The sequence below is a fragment of the Caretta caretta genome, chromosome 5, assembly GCF_965140235.1.
Source record: "Caretta caretta isolate rCarCar2 chromosome 5, rCarCar1.hap1, whole genome shotgun sequence".
NCBI lineage: Eukaryota > Metazoa > Chordata > Testudines > Cheloniidae > Caretta > Caretta caretta.
The window spans coordinates 13645960-13662342 of NC_134210.1; the positions used below are offsets into that span (position 1 = coordinate 13645960).

The window sequence follows — 16383 nt, forward strand, 5'->3', positions numbered from 1 at the left end:
TCTGGCTCTATCAATCTGTTTCTTTACTTCTGCAGGTGGGTATTGTAGTTGTAAGAAAGCTTGACAGAGATCTTGTAGGTGTTTGTCTCTGTCTGAGGGGTTGGAGCAAATGCGGTTGTATCGCAGAGCTTGGCTGTAGACGATGGATCGTGTGGTGTGGTCAGGGTGAAAGCTGGAGGCATGCAGGTAGGAATAGCGGTCAGTAGGTTTCCGGTATAGGGTGGTGTTTATGTGGCCATTGTTTATTAGCACTGTAGTGTCCAGGAAGTGGATCTCTTGTGTGGACTGGACCATGCTGAGGTTGGTGGTGGGATGGAAATTGTTGAAATCATGGTGGAATTCCTCAAGGGCTTCTTTTCCATGGGTCCAGATGATGAAGATGTCATCAATATAGCGCAAGTAGAGTAGGGGCTTTAGGGGACGAGAGCTGAGGAAGCGTTGTTCTAAATCAGCCATAAAAATGTTGGCATACTGTGGGGCCATGCGGGTACCCATAGCAGTGCCACTGATCTGAAGGTATACATTGTCCCCAAATGTGAAATAGTTATGGGTAAGGACAAAGTCACAAAGTTCAGCCACCAGGTTAGCCGTGACATTATCGGGGATAGTGTTCTTGACGGCTTGTAGTCCATCTTTGTGTGGAATGTTGGTGTAGAGGGCTTCTACATCCATAGTAGCCAGGATGGTGTTATCAGGAAGATCACCGATGGATTGAAGTTTCCTCAGGAAGTCAGTGGTGTCTCGAAGGTAGCTGGGAGTGCTGGTAGCGTAGGGCCTGAGGAGGGAGTCTACATAGCCAGACAATCCTGCTGTCAGGGTGCCAATGCCTGAGATGATGGGGCGCCCAGGATTTCCAGGTTTATGGATCTTGGGTAGTAGATAGAATATCCCAGGTCGGGGTTCCAGGGGTGTGTCTGTGCGGATTTGATCTTGTGCTTTTTCAGGAAGTTTCTTGAGCAAATGCTGTAGTTGCTTTTGGTAACTCTCAGTGGGATCATAGGGTAATGGCTTGTAGAAACTCGTGTTGGAGAGCTGCCGAGCAGCCTCTTGTTCATATTCCGACCTATTCATGATGACAACAGCACCTCCTTTGTCAGTGCTCAGTGAAGCTCTCTATTATATATTTCTGACTAGCTTCCTTGTGCATGACCTGCAATGTGGCAGGTTACCAGCAGGGTGTCAAACAATCAAGCAATGGCACAGCCATCTGATATATAGCACACTGGGTAAAAGCCAGAGACCTAACTCTGGGCAGCGTTGTGATTACCTAGCTAGATGAGTTCTTGTAATTTTAATTCCATTTTACAAACACAGCCATGGGAATAGTCTGTTAAAATGCATCCCCACATTGACGAACACTGTGACTGTTACTCCACCGCGTGTATGGGATCCATAAAGACGCGATGGAGCATGCAGAAACGAGCCAGCCCTATTGCCTGTGATTTCTGACACCAGCTTTATGGCAGCCCTAGAAATTGACTCATAACTAATCTGAAAAGCAGAATACTTCACCCTAGCAGAAGAAGGAAGCATGGTACTGTGGGCAAGGCACTGGCCTGTGACTCAGGTGATGGATGTTCAATTCCTAGCTTTGCCATAGATTCTTTATGTGACCTTCAAAAATTCACTTTCTCTCTCTGGTCACAAAGGGACGTAGGCAATTTGGCACTGAGCATTGCAACAACTTTTAAGTGCTGAGAAAAATCACAGGAATACACCATGATTCACAAAGCCTGAGTTAGGCACTTAGGCGCCCTATACAATGAATGGAGACAGAGAGGTGCCTTAGAATGCCATCCACAAAAGCCAGCACATGCTAAGCAGGAAACTGCCTAAGCTAGCTCATGGGAGATGCCAATGAGAGAGGTATGTGCTAAGCGCCAACCCGCTTTCAGAGATAGGTGCCTAAGTCCGGGCTTCAGGGAGGTGCCTCTTTCTGCTAGCAAGTAACAAGCTGGGGGAAGATAGGCATTTGTCCACCTAATGTGTGTGTGGGCCCTGATCCAACAGGCACAGATGCCAACTCCATGGGTGATCTGGGGCTGGAGCACCCATGGAAAAAAATAGTGGGTGCTCAGCACCCACCAGCCACAGCTGTTCTGCGGGGCCCTGCCTATCAGCTGTTCAGCAGCCCGCCCCCAATCAGCTGTTCGGCAGCTGGGAGAGGGGTTTGGCGGAGGGCAGAGAGCAGCCAGCGGTGTGCATGCAGAGGCCTCAGGGAGGGGGCGGAACGGGAACAGGAAGAGGTGGAGCAAGGGTGGCACCATGGGGGAGGGGACGGAGTGGGGGCGGGAAGAGGCGAAGCAAGAGCAAGGCATCGGAGGGAGAGGTGAAGTAGTGGCGGGGCTGAGCAGGGGTGGAGTGCCCCCGGGAAAAAATAAAAATCAGCGCCTACGGCAGCAGGCATGCTCAGTGACTGCCTAGATCTACACAAAACAGCCGGAGGAGATGGGGAGATGAGGAAGGCGAGGACAAGGAGGAGGACCTCCCTTTTCACCCTTAGCGCAGTGGTTAGGGCACTCAACTGTGATGTTTGCTTCCCCCATTCTCCTCTTCACATATATATTAAACCCATATATTGGCCAGATTTGACTAGGGGAGGACGGTACTGCTCTGGGGTCCTAGGCTGGGAGGATGGTGGTTAGAGAGTCTGCATGTAACTGCAGTCGGGTGTATCCCCACCATGTGAATGCTGGTGAGAGTGCAGGCTGGAGGGCTTTGCAGCAGCACAGTGTGAGAGGGAGCCCAGGCTGGTGGGTATGAGGGCTCAGTGGTACCCCAGTTCCAGGTGGCATCCTGGGGGAACCTGTCACACCAACCTTTCCCTGGTTCATGATTCGCTCTGGGACTTAGGCAGGAGATAGGTGTCCAGACAGCCAGGGGAAGGCTGCAGTACACATACTTGGAGGCAGAAACATAGGCACCTAGGGGACTTTTACCACAAAAACATAGGTGCCAAGCAAGTTTAGGTGCCCACAGGGTTTAGTGGCAGCCGAGCAGGGGGGTTATGGATCTCAGTGGCACCTAAAATCAGAATGTTGGTGCCTAAGTCTGGGGGCTTCGGTGACTAAGCACCTTTGTGAATCCCACCCTCTGTGCCTCAGTAGCTCACTGTGAAAGGAGGGTGGTAATTGTTCCCTGCTGACTACAAATAATAGGGGCCATATAACAGGCAGAGTGAGACAAAAAGCAAGAACCCAGAACAACTGCCATTAAAGTCAATGGAAAAACTCCTCTTGATCTCAAGAGGAGTCAGCTCAGTCTCCCAGAGAGAGATGCTCACAGGTGCTGAAACTAGGGGTGCTGCTGCATACCCTGGCTGGAAGGAGAGTCCATCATATGCAGGGTTTACAGTCAGTGGCTCTCAGCACCCCCACTATACACATTGCTCCAGCATCTTTGGAAAGGCTTGGCTTTTTGCTGCATAAAAACATTGCACAATGTCCAATAAAAGATCTTTTCCCCCATCCCCACAAGAAAAATATGGAAGTCATTAGATCAGCAGGTCCTTTCTGTGCCTCAGAATAATTAATTCCTGTCAATAGCAATTGACGACTATCCTTTGTAATGAACGGCAGCTTTCATAACCTGTTAATAGCTTCTTCACCTGAATATTTGAACTGGGAATTCAGACTGCTTGTGTATTCGCTGGAGGTACAAGAGCATTTGGAGGACAGGGGATGTTTATGAAGAGTTCAGTGATGCTTTCCTATTAACTGAATTTGATCATGACTATCACCCTATCAAAATGCAGTACTACTAGGGAAGAAACTCCAGAGAGTATTTCTATTACTTTGCAGTACAGACATTTAGAAACAGCTGCTACATCTGAAGCAACCCTGAAACAAAGCTAATTAGTCTCAAAAGTTGTTTTGCTCTGAGTATGCTCCAGAGCAATTGAGATGATTGCTATTATGCAACAAAACCTAACAGTAAAAGGAAAAAGGAAAATGATTGTTTCCTCCATTGAGTGTTATGATTATTCTCCTTTTGCCCAATACCCTCTTGTGCTTAATTCAGCTGTTCATTTCAGCATTGTGGAGCCCAGAGACCACAAGATCAAGCCCCAACAGGTGTGACCTCAGTATGAAATTAAAACGTGCATCAAAATGTTTTTTGCAGTGCTGTTGTTGGTCCCATGTTGGCCCCAAGATATGAGAGAGACAAGATGGGTGAGGTAACATCTTTTGTTGAATCAACTTATGTTGGTCCACAGAAGTTGGTTCAATAAAAGTTATTACCTCACCCACTTCATCTCCATCAAAATGCTGAGAATATATGGAATACAATAGGGACATTCCTGTGAAACAGTTCATCAGAAGCAATCTACAGATGAAGCACTGGTGTATTGAATTGAGTTCCTTTAGTTTTACTTAACTTTCACAGCTTTCAAAGATTCTCATAATTTTTCATTGGTTCAGCCTCACTTAAAGTCCCAATTCAGCAAACCTAGAATGTGCAAAACTCCTATTAAACTCAATGGGAATTCCGCATAAAGAGAGTTTGCAAAATCAAGCCAAAAATCTAGCAGGATCAGACCAAATTTTATCTCAAGTCCAAGTCCAAAGAGCTTTGCTATACCATTGCTTGTAGCACTGTGCCTATTATTAAGAAATACTGGCCACAATTTAGAATATTTAAGTCCTGATTCAGCAAAGCATTTGAGCATGTGCTTAAATCCCATTGAATCAGGATGAATTTAAGCACATGCTTAAGTGCTTTGCTGAACGGAGGGCCTTTTCAAGCCCTAACTGCATCAAGAACTCATAATTCCTCACGTTGGCTAATATTAAAACATAACAAAAGGGAGTTGTGAAGCCTTCCTCCTAGCAAAAAACAAACAAACCTCATTCTTAGTCTCTGAATAGCGCAGATTGTGTCTAGACTCGACTCAAACACTCACTGATTACCTAACACGTTAATCTTGCATATACTGATACACATCCCAGACAAACAAGTTCTGGGTAGTTTGGGAGATAAAGTCCAACCATAATAAAATTTGAAGAAAATGTATTCTATGATCCTTATTGATCATGGTCTTTCTTTTCCTCTGATTGTTGAAGGACTCAGTCCCAATCTCCCTGGTTGATCTCACTACCTTCATTCTACACAAGAACATACCAACAAGTGGCTATGAAAGCATGTGAAGAAGTAACAGACCCATGTCAATATTCAGTTTGATCAGCTGAACTTCAATAATTTACTCACATACAGAAACTCACTCTGAGGATTCGTTGTTAGTTCCCATCCATAATGATTCAATTTCTTGTTGCCAGATGTGTTCTTTTAGGGAAGCAATTTAGGCAGTTGTATTACTTAGATGTAGTCACAGATATGGCTAATCTTTATTTATAAATGTTAAATTTTTGCTAAATAATAAAAATAATAATATAAATCAGTGAGCAACTCCTGGTGCTTTTAACATTGAGGATAATATATACACTAAATTAAGCTGGCTGCTTCCTCCCTCAAGTTTATGATGAACAATGCATTACATCTGCTTCCTAGCAAGAAGAATGACATGTTTGTTCAATAGCCCTTTTAGATTTCTGAGACATAATACAGCTCCATTGTAATCAAATTTATTATTAATAAGCTGGATAACATTAAACTTTCCCCAAAGAAAGAGTTATCACTAATTAAGCAAATGGAACAGTTAGATGGTTTGAGCTGACACACAGGGTACAGTAATAATTTTGTCCTATTCTAAATATGCAGCCTTGTTAGGGTTTGCATAAACTGTTATCTGAAACATTTATAGCCATCGTGTTTGGTCTTTAGCAACTTTGGAGCCTAGGAGCCAGTTGGAGACCAGTCTTTAGTTCTGAACCCGTTTGGAATAGACATGTTGGCAGGATGTCATGAAAACGTTATAATCTATAATTCAGTATTCACTTAAACAATGCAAAGTATAAGTTTATTTCTGGATGCTTATACTTCTTTATTGGTTTTAAGGCTTAGAAAAGTAAAAGGCCCTTTTGAAAATTAGCTTCTTTTTTTTCTCTTTGTAAAAGAATGTTCTTACAGGATTTACCTAGATTAGGAAAAGAGGTCTGGGTTAGGTCATGGTCTGCTAACATGCACTAGATAACTCTGGCCTAACCACAACCTTATTCCTAGTGTGCAGGTAGGCTAGAGGTTATGTGGTGGAAAGCCTACGGCAGACCTCAACCAGCTAAATTGAGGTTAAAATGATTAACCTGTGGCTTCACAAGGGAAATGGTCATGATCAGGCCATGTTTAGCTAGCATGTTAGCAAATCCCAGCCACTTTTCTTAATCTAGACAAAACCACAGTGAAAAGGCAAAAGGTTTTGGATTGACAGCCCTGGAGCACGAAGACCATTAAACCATAGAATAGGTACAGGTTTCAGAGTAGCAGCCGTGTTAGTCTGTATCCGCAAAAAGAAAAGGAGTACTTGTGGCACTAACCAATTTATCTGAGCATAAGCTTTCATGATGCATCCGCTGAAGTGAGCTGTAGCTCACGAAAGCTTTTGCTCAAATAAATTGGTTAGTCTCTAACGTGCCACAAGTCCTCCTTTTCTTTTTGAGAATAGGTACAATGACAGTACAAACTTCTTCTCACTCCCTACCAATATTTCTCAGTCCTGACCTAGATAGACCTCTCTTAGGTATGGCAAGGCAGTTCAATATCTGTGACAATTCAGTCATTGGCTCTCTGGTCAGACTCCCAACAAGGAGCCAACTTGTTTCAGTGTTGGTGTTGGTTTTTTTGATGTGGACACATGAGGAACCAGATGGCTCCTCCTTCCAGCTGAGGAGATCTGGACACAGCAGCCTGCCAGTGCTGCTTTGAGCTTCACCTAAACAGGGAAGAGAACATCAACCATGGGAATAGTTCCAAAGCAAGGTGCGAGGTTCCTGCCACCTCGAATGCAGGCTGTGCAGTGAAGGTGCTCCCATGTTTTGTTTGGCACCGCTTAGCTCAATCCAAAAGAGTTCCAAACACTGGTGCTTTAGCAATACACCAGGAGCCATGTATTATGTCCTAATGTTACTATTCTCAATCCCCTGAAAGTTGGCAGCAATTTCGTTTCCTAATGGGGGTTTGGTCCAAAGCCATTGACACCAATGGAAAGCTTCCCATTGACTTCAGTTTAGATAAGGCCCTTTGTGCAAAGGTTCAATTGCAGTCACACAACCCTAAGAATTCATGAAGGGAAGGGAAATCACATAAGATTGAACAAGATCCCTTCCTTGCAATTAATATCTATGCTGTAAATTAATCCAGGCTACCAACAGCAGTGTTTGGGTAAATAAGAATCTGTAGCACCATAATTGTCAAAGGACCATGGGCATATGGCACTGTGTTTATGGATCAGGGGGCTGGGAGAGGATAAAGAAGTTTTTCTGACAGGTACATTAAATGTGACATATTCTCCTTGAGGCCATATCTACACTACAAAATTAAGTCGACCTAATTTATATCTGCATACAGCCGCCACAGTAATTACATCGCTTGTGTCTGTCTACACTTCGCTCCTTGTGTTGGTACTGTGCGACCTCGGCAGGAGTACTTGTATTGATTGTCCTGTCAGTGTGGGGGCATTGTAGGAAGGCTCCTGAAAGCCAGTAATAGTTGACATAAGCAACGCAGTGTCTACACTGACACGGTGTTGACGTAACTACATTTACCTTGACTCTACTCCACTCGTGGAGGTGGAGTTCAGTCGGTGTAGTGGGACAGTTACGTTGGCGAGAGCGAAATTTAAGTGTAGACACTTCCATAGTTAGGTCGATGTAAGCTGCCTTGTGTCGACCTAACTCTGTAGTGTAGACCAGGCCTCAGGAACTCAGGTCATTCAGCAGGGAACTTCAGATGAACCCTTTTCATCAAACCAATAACTATAGTCACTGAGCTATCACAGTCACGACTGTCACCTTTTGAGAATCTCTATTTTTAATTATTTAAACTGATCAATACTTTTTTGAAACTTTGCACATATTTTTCAATTCAATGTTCATGGAGTAAAAATATGGATTTTGGTTGCATTTTTAATCATCTTTACTGTTCATTTTTATTTTGTTAGATTTTTTTTTTATAAAAATGGGTCCCTCCAAAGCTTAAGGTGCTTCTACAGATCAGTTTTTAAACTATAACTAGCCTCCACCTGGTTCGAGGGAAGGGTTGTTGGCCCAGCCAAACTCAGCAGCTCCCTCTCAGTCCAATCCCCACCACAATTCAACCTACTACTATAGAGAAAACACAGCTCGGCCGTGCAGTGCTATAAACACACACACAAAGGCTCCAATCAAAGCCTACTGAAATCAATGGAAAGACTCCCTTGACCTCAGTAGATTTTTGGTCAGGCCATAAAAAGACAAGGAGTAAACTGGCCAAATTGAAGTGAATGGCAAAACTCCCATTGGCTCTCATGAAGCCAGGATTTCACTCAAGGTCACTTAGTCTGCTGGCACATATATCCTGGAGATCAGATTTTCCAGTCCTGGAAAATTGTTGTGAAAGAAATGGGTCTTAAGGAAGGATTTGGGGAAAGAGAGATGGTGTTCGGTGTGACACAGCACTCCATATTTTTCATAGTGATATTATGATATGATTATAGTATAATTATGATGTATTTTACGCAAGATATGCCATGTGAGGTGTCATTGGAAAAGTTATGATTTGCTGAATATGATTATTCTATTTGTATGCGTGTATCATTTTTGTATCTGAAGTTATGAATATTGACTATGTATCTGTATTTCCAATATAGTTACACCTGAGTAACTCCCACTAGACAAGATGCTTTCAGTCCAGATAGTGGTGGTGGGGTGGGGGGGGCTATTCAGGGCAGTGGGCCATTAGGAAAAAAAATAGGCCTTAGGAGAAGCTTATCTCCCACCTGGTGAGCCTTCCTGAGAATGCTACAAACAGCCTCCAAGTAATGACTCTACAAGGACATGTGATGAGACCACATGTCTCTAGACTCCATCTTGGGATGTCAGTGTTTTTCCACAGGCTGGTCTGGGAACCAAGTTTTGGGAACAAAGGGTTCCCGTCATATGCAAAAGCTATATAAGGCAGGGAGTGACATCATCGGGTGTTCTTCAACTGCCCTCACAAGAAGACTCCTGGAAACACCTGAGGAGCAAAGACTAAACTGGGGGAAGTGCTGGACCCAGGCTAAAGAGATTTCTAGCCTGTGAATGAAACACCTGGGGATTCCAATCTGTAAAGCAAGTGCATCTTGCCCCTTAAGAATCTGCAGTCTGCTTGTATTATCTCTGGATGAGAATCTGCTATTCATATCCAATCTATTTAGTATATTAAGATTAGTTTGCATTTTTTGATTATTTTCTAGGTAATCTGCTTTGATCATTTATAATCATGTAAAATCTGTCTTTTGTAGTTAATAAACTTGTTTTTGCTTTATCTAAACCAGTGAGTTGGAGTGAAGTGTATGGGAATCTTAGCTCAGGAGCAAAAGGCTGTTGCATATTCCTCTCCACATTGAGGGAGGGGGCAAATTTTATGAGCTTACACTGTACAGTTCCCTGTGCAGCACAAGACAGTATAATTTTGGATTTACACTCCAGAGAGAGTGCATGCCTGAGGAGCTGGGAGTTACCCTAACTGTAGCCTTCCTATGCAGTGGCTGGTCAGAGTGTCTGTATGTAAGTGCAGCTGGGTAGGTCTCTACCTGTATGTATGCTGGTGAAAGTGCAGGCTGGAGGCCTTTGCAGCTTGTCACAGCATGACAGTGTGAGAGGGAGCCTAGGATGGTGGGTCGGGGGGCTTAGTGGTACCCCAGTTCCAGGTGGCACCCCGGAGGGAACTCGTTACACTTGGTAAACTTATGGAAGCATAAGGGGTGACAAGGCAAAAGGCATTAATCCAAGAATGAGATAAACGGATGAAGGGAAGAGTGAGGTGAGAGGATAGCGTGGAGCACAAGGAACAAAAGGGGCTATGTAAATGAGGGGCAGAATTGCAATAACTGTTTTACCTGGCCTGATCTGCTTCTCTATCTGCTCCACTTTCAAGTGACACTGTCAGGTGGTTCCAGCTCAAAGTTTAGGGGGAGGTCGTTGGAGTTTTTATGTTTTGTTTTAAGTTTTTAAAAGCCTACTGTTAATAGAAACCATTTAATGTTTTTGAAACCCTCATTTCCATCAGAACAGTCATGTGAATCTGTCTATCCAGGTTCTTGTACTGGTGCTTGTAGGGATTTATAACTAGAACCTGGCAGAATTTGCTAGTGCATGTGTCATAAATATAAAGGGAAGTGTAACAACCTTTCTGTATACAGTACTATAAAATCCCTTCTGGCCACAGGCACAAAATCCTTTTACCTGTAAAAGGTTAAGAAGCTCCGGTAACCTAGCTGGCACCTGACCAAAAGGACCAATAAGGGGACAAGGTACTTTCAAATCTGGTGGGGTGGGCGGGGGGAGTGAAGCTTGGTCTGTCTGTTCTGTGTGCTTGCCGGAGAGAGATCAAGAAAGCAAGCAATCCAACTCCATTAGAATTAGTAAGTACTAGCAAGGAAATGTGTTAGTTTACTTTTGTTTGGGCTTGTGATTTTCTCTGTGCTGAGAGTATTCCTGGTTTTCTTTTTGTAACTCTAAAGTTTTTGCGCAGAGGGAAATTCTCTGTGTTTTAAATCTGATTGCCCTGTGAGATTAGCTTCCCTTCTAATTTTACAGAGGTGCTTCTTTTACCTTTTTTCTTTCTAATAAAGTTCTGTTTCTTTTAAGAGCCTGACTGATTTCTCTATAGTCCTAAGACCCAGGGGTTTGTGTCTGTGATCAGTTTGTAACCAATTGGTTAGGATATTATTCTCAAGCCTCCCCAGGAAAGGGGGTGTAATGGCTTGGGGGGATATTTTGGGAGAATAGGAACTCCAAGTGGTCCTTTCCCTGATTCTTTGTTAAATCACTTGGTGGTGGCAGCGTACCCTCCAAGGGCAAAGAGTTTGTGCCTTGAGGAAGTTTTACCCTAAGCTGGTAGAAATAAGTTTAGGGGGTCTTTCATGCGGGTCCCCACATCTGTACCCTAGAGTTCAGAGTTGGGAGGGAACTCTGACAGCATGAGAACCAGAAGTCAAAAACTAACTAGAAGCTGACTAGTCTCTTTATTGTTCAACCTGAGTGGAACTCAACAAATAAACACAGAGCATAAACATTTGATTTGTAACAATCCTTTGGATTTTAATAATTGGTTAGTAACACAGGTAAGAACTTACTCTGAAAGAAAGATTTTAAAAATCTAACAATGTTTAAATCAATACAAACAAAGGAAGGTGGATCAAGGAAATGGCAGCTCTGTAGATCCCATTGCATTCTGGCTGGAATTCTGATTTTGTAAGAGAGAGGGTGAAATCCCGCCCGTACAGAAGGCTTATGGCACTACTTAAATCCCTGTTCTGAGGTGTTAGGTGTGACTTAAGCGGTACATAGGGCTATGCACGGGGTGAATTCAATCCCAAATGAATACCTCTGCAAGTGAAAACCAGTGTGTTTATAGTAAAGCTGTAACAACCCCACAATATACAGAGTAGAGAGGCTGTTGAAAGGTGAACGCTCTACAGAAAAATATTGAAATTCTTCAAAAATCACGAAAGTCTCCCCCTCACAATGTATTGTTTCCTACAGTCCAGATCTCAGACAAGTGACAGAAAACCTGCACTTCTAAGCAGTCACCTATGTATTTCATGACTGAAAAATAAACCATCAATCGTGAAAGGTGCGGGAAACCTCCAGACAAAGACCATAGGACAGAGCCAGTTGAATGTGCTGTGTGAAAGGGGGTGGAGAAAAAGGGAGGATGAGAGTCTGCATACCACAGGAGAATTTATCAGGTCACTAATGCAGTTGTAGGTGGAGAGAAGAGTAAGAAAACCCAGTCGCCAGCATCTGTGCCTAGACTGTTCACAAAGAAGGACTGAAGGCTCCCAAGAGGGGAAAAAATGATACAAGAAACGAGAACAGAAGGAATCAGAAAATTCATCAGAGACAAGAATTCCTGTCTTGTACTCTGCCAGTCAGAACATGGCTTTTGTCAGGAATAACTAATCTTTAGCTACACACAGACAGACAGACAGACACACAATCACCTGTGCACTTAATTATTCATTTGCCTAGTAGCCTGGAAAATACCAGTGAGACAGGATTAAATGTCTCTGTTTCATCCTTTTCAGATTAAAAAAAAAAAAGACTCTTAAGGCAAACAGCTTGTGTGTACAAGGAAAATCATACCACAATCTCATTTCAGACCTTCATGATTCAGCTGGAGCTAAATGAATTCAGATAAATTTACATGAATGTTTGACAGGTTGACAGTTCACCTCAGCAGCCTATGAACACTTATCTTTCATTAATTATGGTTCAAGCAGAATTGCAACCTAACACAGCTGAGTTAGTCCTCTTCTGTTACAAAGTCATACCTAATGCCTGGAAGGCGTCCAATCCTTTCCTCATTTCACTCTTATCTCTGGACTAGATCCAACTCCCCAGGTTCATCTGGACAATTGTGTCATTTACAGGTTGCAGAATTTCAAAGGATGATTTTCTAGCAGATAAAATAAGCTAAATAGATGACATGATGGCAAACGTTTCTGTAGAAATTTCTATGGCCTCTCTCCTTGTACCTGTGCAAGTTCCTTGGGACAGGAACCATGTTATTTACATCCATTCTGCATGTACAGCACCAAACACAGTGTAGTTGGCCAGTACAGAAGATGAAACCACTTCATTAGACAGATAAATACATGGGACAAGATCATCATGTGGTGAAAATCAAGATCGCTCCACTGAAATCAGTGGCACAATGTCGATTTACACCAGCTGAGGGTCTGGTCTGTGAGCCTTTTCCGTCCCTCTTGACTGTGTAAGTCCACATAAGCAGAGAGACGGGCCTTTGAAGAGGGTGCAGGAAATCACACACTTAAATTTGAATCAGCCACCCCAAAAAGGAACAATACTGGATTCAAGGAAACGGTTGTGTCATTTAAAGGATCCACTGAGAAATAGCTTGGGCAATTTGCTCGCCCTTGAGGAATCTCTCTTCGATTGAGCACTGCTTCGAATCATATGCTACCTCCCTGCAATCCCTCTAAAGTATCATGAACTCTTCTAGTTCACAGACTAAATGGAATATAGAAGCAGCAAAACATATCAGAGCACACAGTCACAATGGGAGGTATGTAGTCATTGGGTGGATTTTTGGCTGAGTGGCTCCAGACATTGTCTCATTCAGATCCTGCAGGGTCCTGCTCTTATAATTGGCTCCCACATGCATTTTTACTCACTTACGAGTATTAAAGGATATTTCATATTTCTTTCATGCATAAAAACCTCCCTTAGAAAGACACAACTCATTAGAGGGACAAAATTCTTTAAGAACACAGTGCAAGAACAATCAGTGTTATGGCATTAGTAACAGGAAGAATAGATTATCTCCATCAGGTCACTTCTGATGGAACCCTAGTGACCATAAGAACAATAATAATTTTTACTTAAACAGCACTATGGGGGAGATGCCATCCCTGCACGCCCCTCAAGGTATGGCGTGGCACTGCAGAAGCCCTGCCTCAGTTTCCCCAATGGACTCTTCAGCACATATCACTTATGGATGTGGCTTAGCACTCCTGCCCGGTCACTGAGGGAGTTCAACAATGCAGCTGGGACCGAGCCACTCAGCCCAAGTGGCCAGACTCATTCTAGTGGGGCTCGAGCTAGCGTGCTAAAAATAGCAGTGTGGTCATTGTGCCTCAGCAGCAGCTCGGGCTCTTAAGCCCACCTGACCCCCTGGGTTTGAACTCAGGTGGCCACCCCAAGTCTGTGCCAGAGCCCCAACATCCACACTGCTGTTCTTAATGTGCTAGCTCGAGTCTGTCTATCTGGGCTGGGAGGTGCCCAGCTGCAGTGCAGACATATCCCAAGGCAAGGTTCAACAAAACCCCAAACCAAAAGAACCTTCATCCCTGCTGGGCTCAGTTTTCAGCCCCCTTCCTTTCAGGCAGACCCCAGCTGCAGCAGCTTGCCTTAACACCCACCACCTGGTAAACCTCAGACTAACAGCTGGTGTCAGTCCTACCCTCCGGCAGGGTGGCCCTGGCTGTCTGAAGTCTGCTAATCAGCTCCCCACACAGGCTTCTCACATGGCTTGGGAGCTGTCAGCCTGCTCTCCCACCCTCTCCATCCCCAACTGAGTTGGCTCTCTCCTTTCAACGACCCACTCTAAGCCTGACAGCTCAAGCAGGTGAAGTGAGTGAGGCTGACTGAGCCCACAGCAGGTCATTAACCGTTCCTGGATGGTGTGGGGTTCACATACCCCCTGCCAAGCACCTATCACTGAAGGGTCTCAAAGCACTTTATGAAGGTGGAGTAAATATTATCCCAACTTTACATATGTGGAAACTGAGGCACAAAGACCTGATTGACAGCACCGGAGCAAGAAGTCCATTACTTATCCACTGAAGATGTTTGGTATGTAACAGAAGCACAAGCTTCCCCCACCCACAGCCCTTCCCTCAAAGCCAGTCTGAGGGGGAGATGCTCGTTCAATCTCCATGCCCAAATCTAGACTGTACTGGCATACTCACAGGGTGGGCACGGGAAGTTCAACGTGAGGTTGCCCATTAGCAGTTGGAGGTGAGCTACTGACACACACAACCTGCAGGTTAGTCCGCAGGTTCAACTTTCATATCTTGGTCCCAGATCAGATCCCTACTCATGTTATGTACACTGAATGTCACCACCCGGCATACATACTAATGTCAGCTTCGCAAGCTGTCCTGGCCTCTTTTCAACATCATTACTTAAAGCACTCTCAAAAACAGGCACCAATTTCAATAATGATATAATCCACATTCTCCCCAAGGCATCTGAGAACTGGTGCAGAGTTACAGAGAAGAGGCTGGAGTCTATAGAAAGGCTGCTTGTAGAATGCTACCAGAATTTGGAAACCCTTCATATTCATGGTCAGAATTGTGACCATCTTTCTTCCAATGATGCGTAATCAGACTGGACTACACTTGCTCTTCTACTGACAATGAACCACATCATCCAGCTTCTCTAGAAACACTTACCTTTGGGCACATCCATGGGGTTTAGGCTGCCAATCAGATCTCTGACATAAAGGCCATCGCCCTCATCCTTGCTCAGCCAGTTGTTGCAAGAAAAGTAAAAACGGAGGTGAGGCCTGTTCATGTCAGTTACTACCACCCGGTCCAGGAACCAGCTTGCGTTCATTCCTGTGTTGTCATGCTCAATTCTACAGCACAAAGGAACAAAATATACCCAAGAGTTTGGATTGGTTGGTGTGACAGCAACTAGCACATTGATTCAGTGGCACATTTTATATTAGGCAAGGTAAGAGCAATGGCACCAACTGGGGAGGTTGGGGGGGGGGAGGCAAATGCCCCCTGTAGGTTTTTGCACTTGTTCAAAGTTCCACAGGCCAGAGAGCCAGGAAGAAACCACGGCCTGGTCACCTTTAAGCCGTAGTTCCATACTAAATCAGTATAGCCGCTGCCAGAGTGGTCCAGAGCACTGCTCTGGCTGCATGGTCACAACACCACTCAAATCTGATGGAGAGGTGGCCGGGCCAAGTGGGTTGCAACTGGTACATGGGGAGACTGCTCCTGTATGGCAGAGCGCTGTGAAGCCTGCCAAGAAGTCCTGGCGACATCAGCTCGTGCTCTGTGGGGTTTACTGGTCTACAAAGCAGGGGGCTGAACCTGAAGTGATAAGTAATTGAATCAACTTATTGGATACAATATTCATGGGCAGGGCGAATTGGAGGCTAAGCCTCCCCAAACCTTGCGCCAGTGGGGGGGCAGTAGCAGATTTGGGGGCCCCTGAAAAATCTTCCCCCGCCATGGCCCCAGGGCTGGAGGAGCCCTCGCTCTCCACCACGGCTCTGGAGCACAGAGTTTTTCCAGTCTCAGGGCTGCGGTGGGGGAGGGGGAGGAACAAGCGGTGGGCGGGGCTTTGGAGGGAAAAGGCAGAGTGAGGCCATGGGGGAAGGGGCAGAAAAGGGACAGGGCTGTGGGCAGAACAGGGGCAGAGGCACAGGGGAAGAGATGGAATGGGGTGGGGCCACGGGCAGGGCTTTGGGCAGAACAGGGATGGAGCCAGAGACTCAGAGCTCCCGCCAGGGCTGAGAGCTCCACTGTGATCCCAGCCGAGGCTGAGAGCTCAACCCGGGCATCTTGATGTACTGGGTATAGTAGTGATAATATTACACGATACCTTATCTTCTTTATTTGTCCAACATTGTTGGTTTTTATTCTGAACACGTCTGTTTTACTTCTCTCAAAGGCAGTTCTACTCCTGTAATATACATATACCAAAAACCACGTTAAGAAAATAGTTACTATGTCAGCAAATACATCATTGCAGACCCATCAAG

At 44.7% G+C, this 16383-nt stretch overlaps 1 protein-coding gene across 1 annotated transcript in view; it reads right to left on the minus strand.

Moving 5' to 3' along the window:
- The window catches only part of LOXHD1 (lipoxygenase homology PLAT domains 1), a 315277-nt gene that overhangs the window by 185667 nt on the left and 113227 nt on the right, over positions 1 to 16383 (minus strand). Inside the window, exons 9-10 of the mRNA XM_075128349.1 lie at positions 16224 to 16304; positions 15059 to 15243 (exon numbers count right to left, since the gene is read on the minus strand). Of these exons, the coding sequence (XP_074984450.1) occupies positions 15059 to 15243; positions 16224 to 16304 (266 nt within the window). The remainder of the gene's footprint in view (positions 1 to 15058; positions 15244 to 16223; positions 16305 to 16383) is intronic.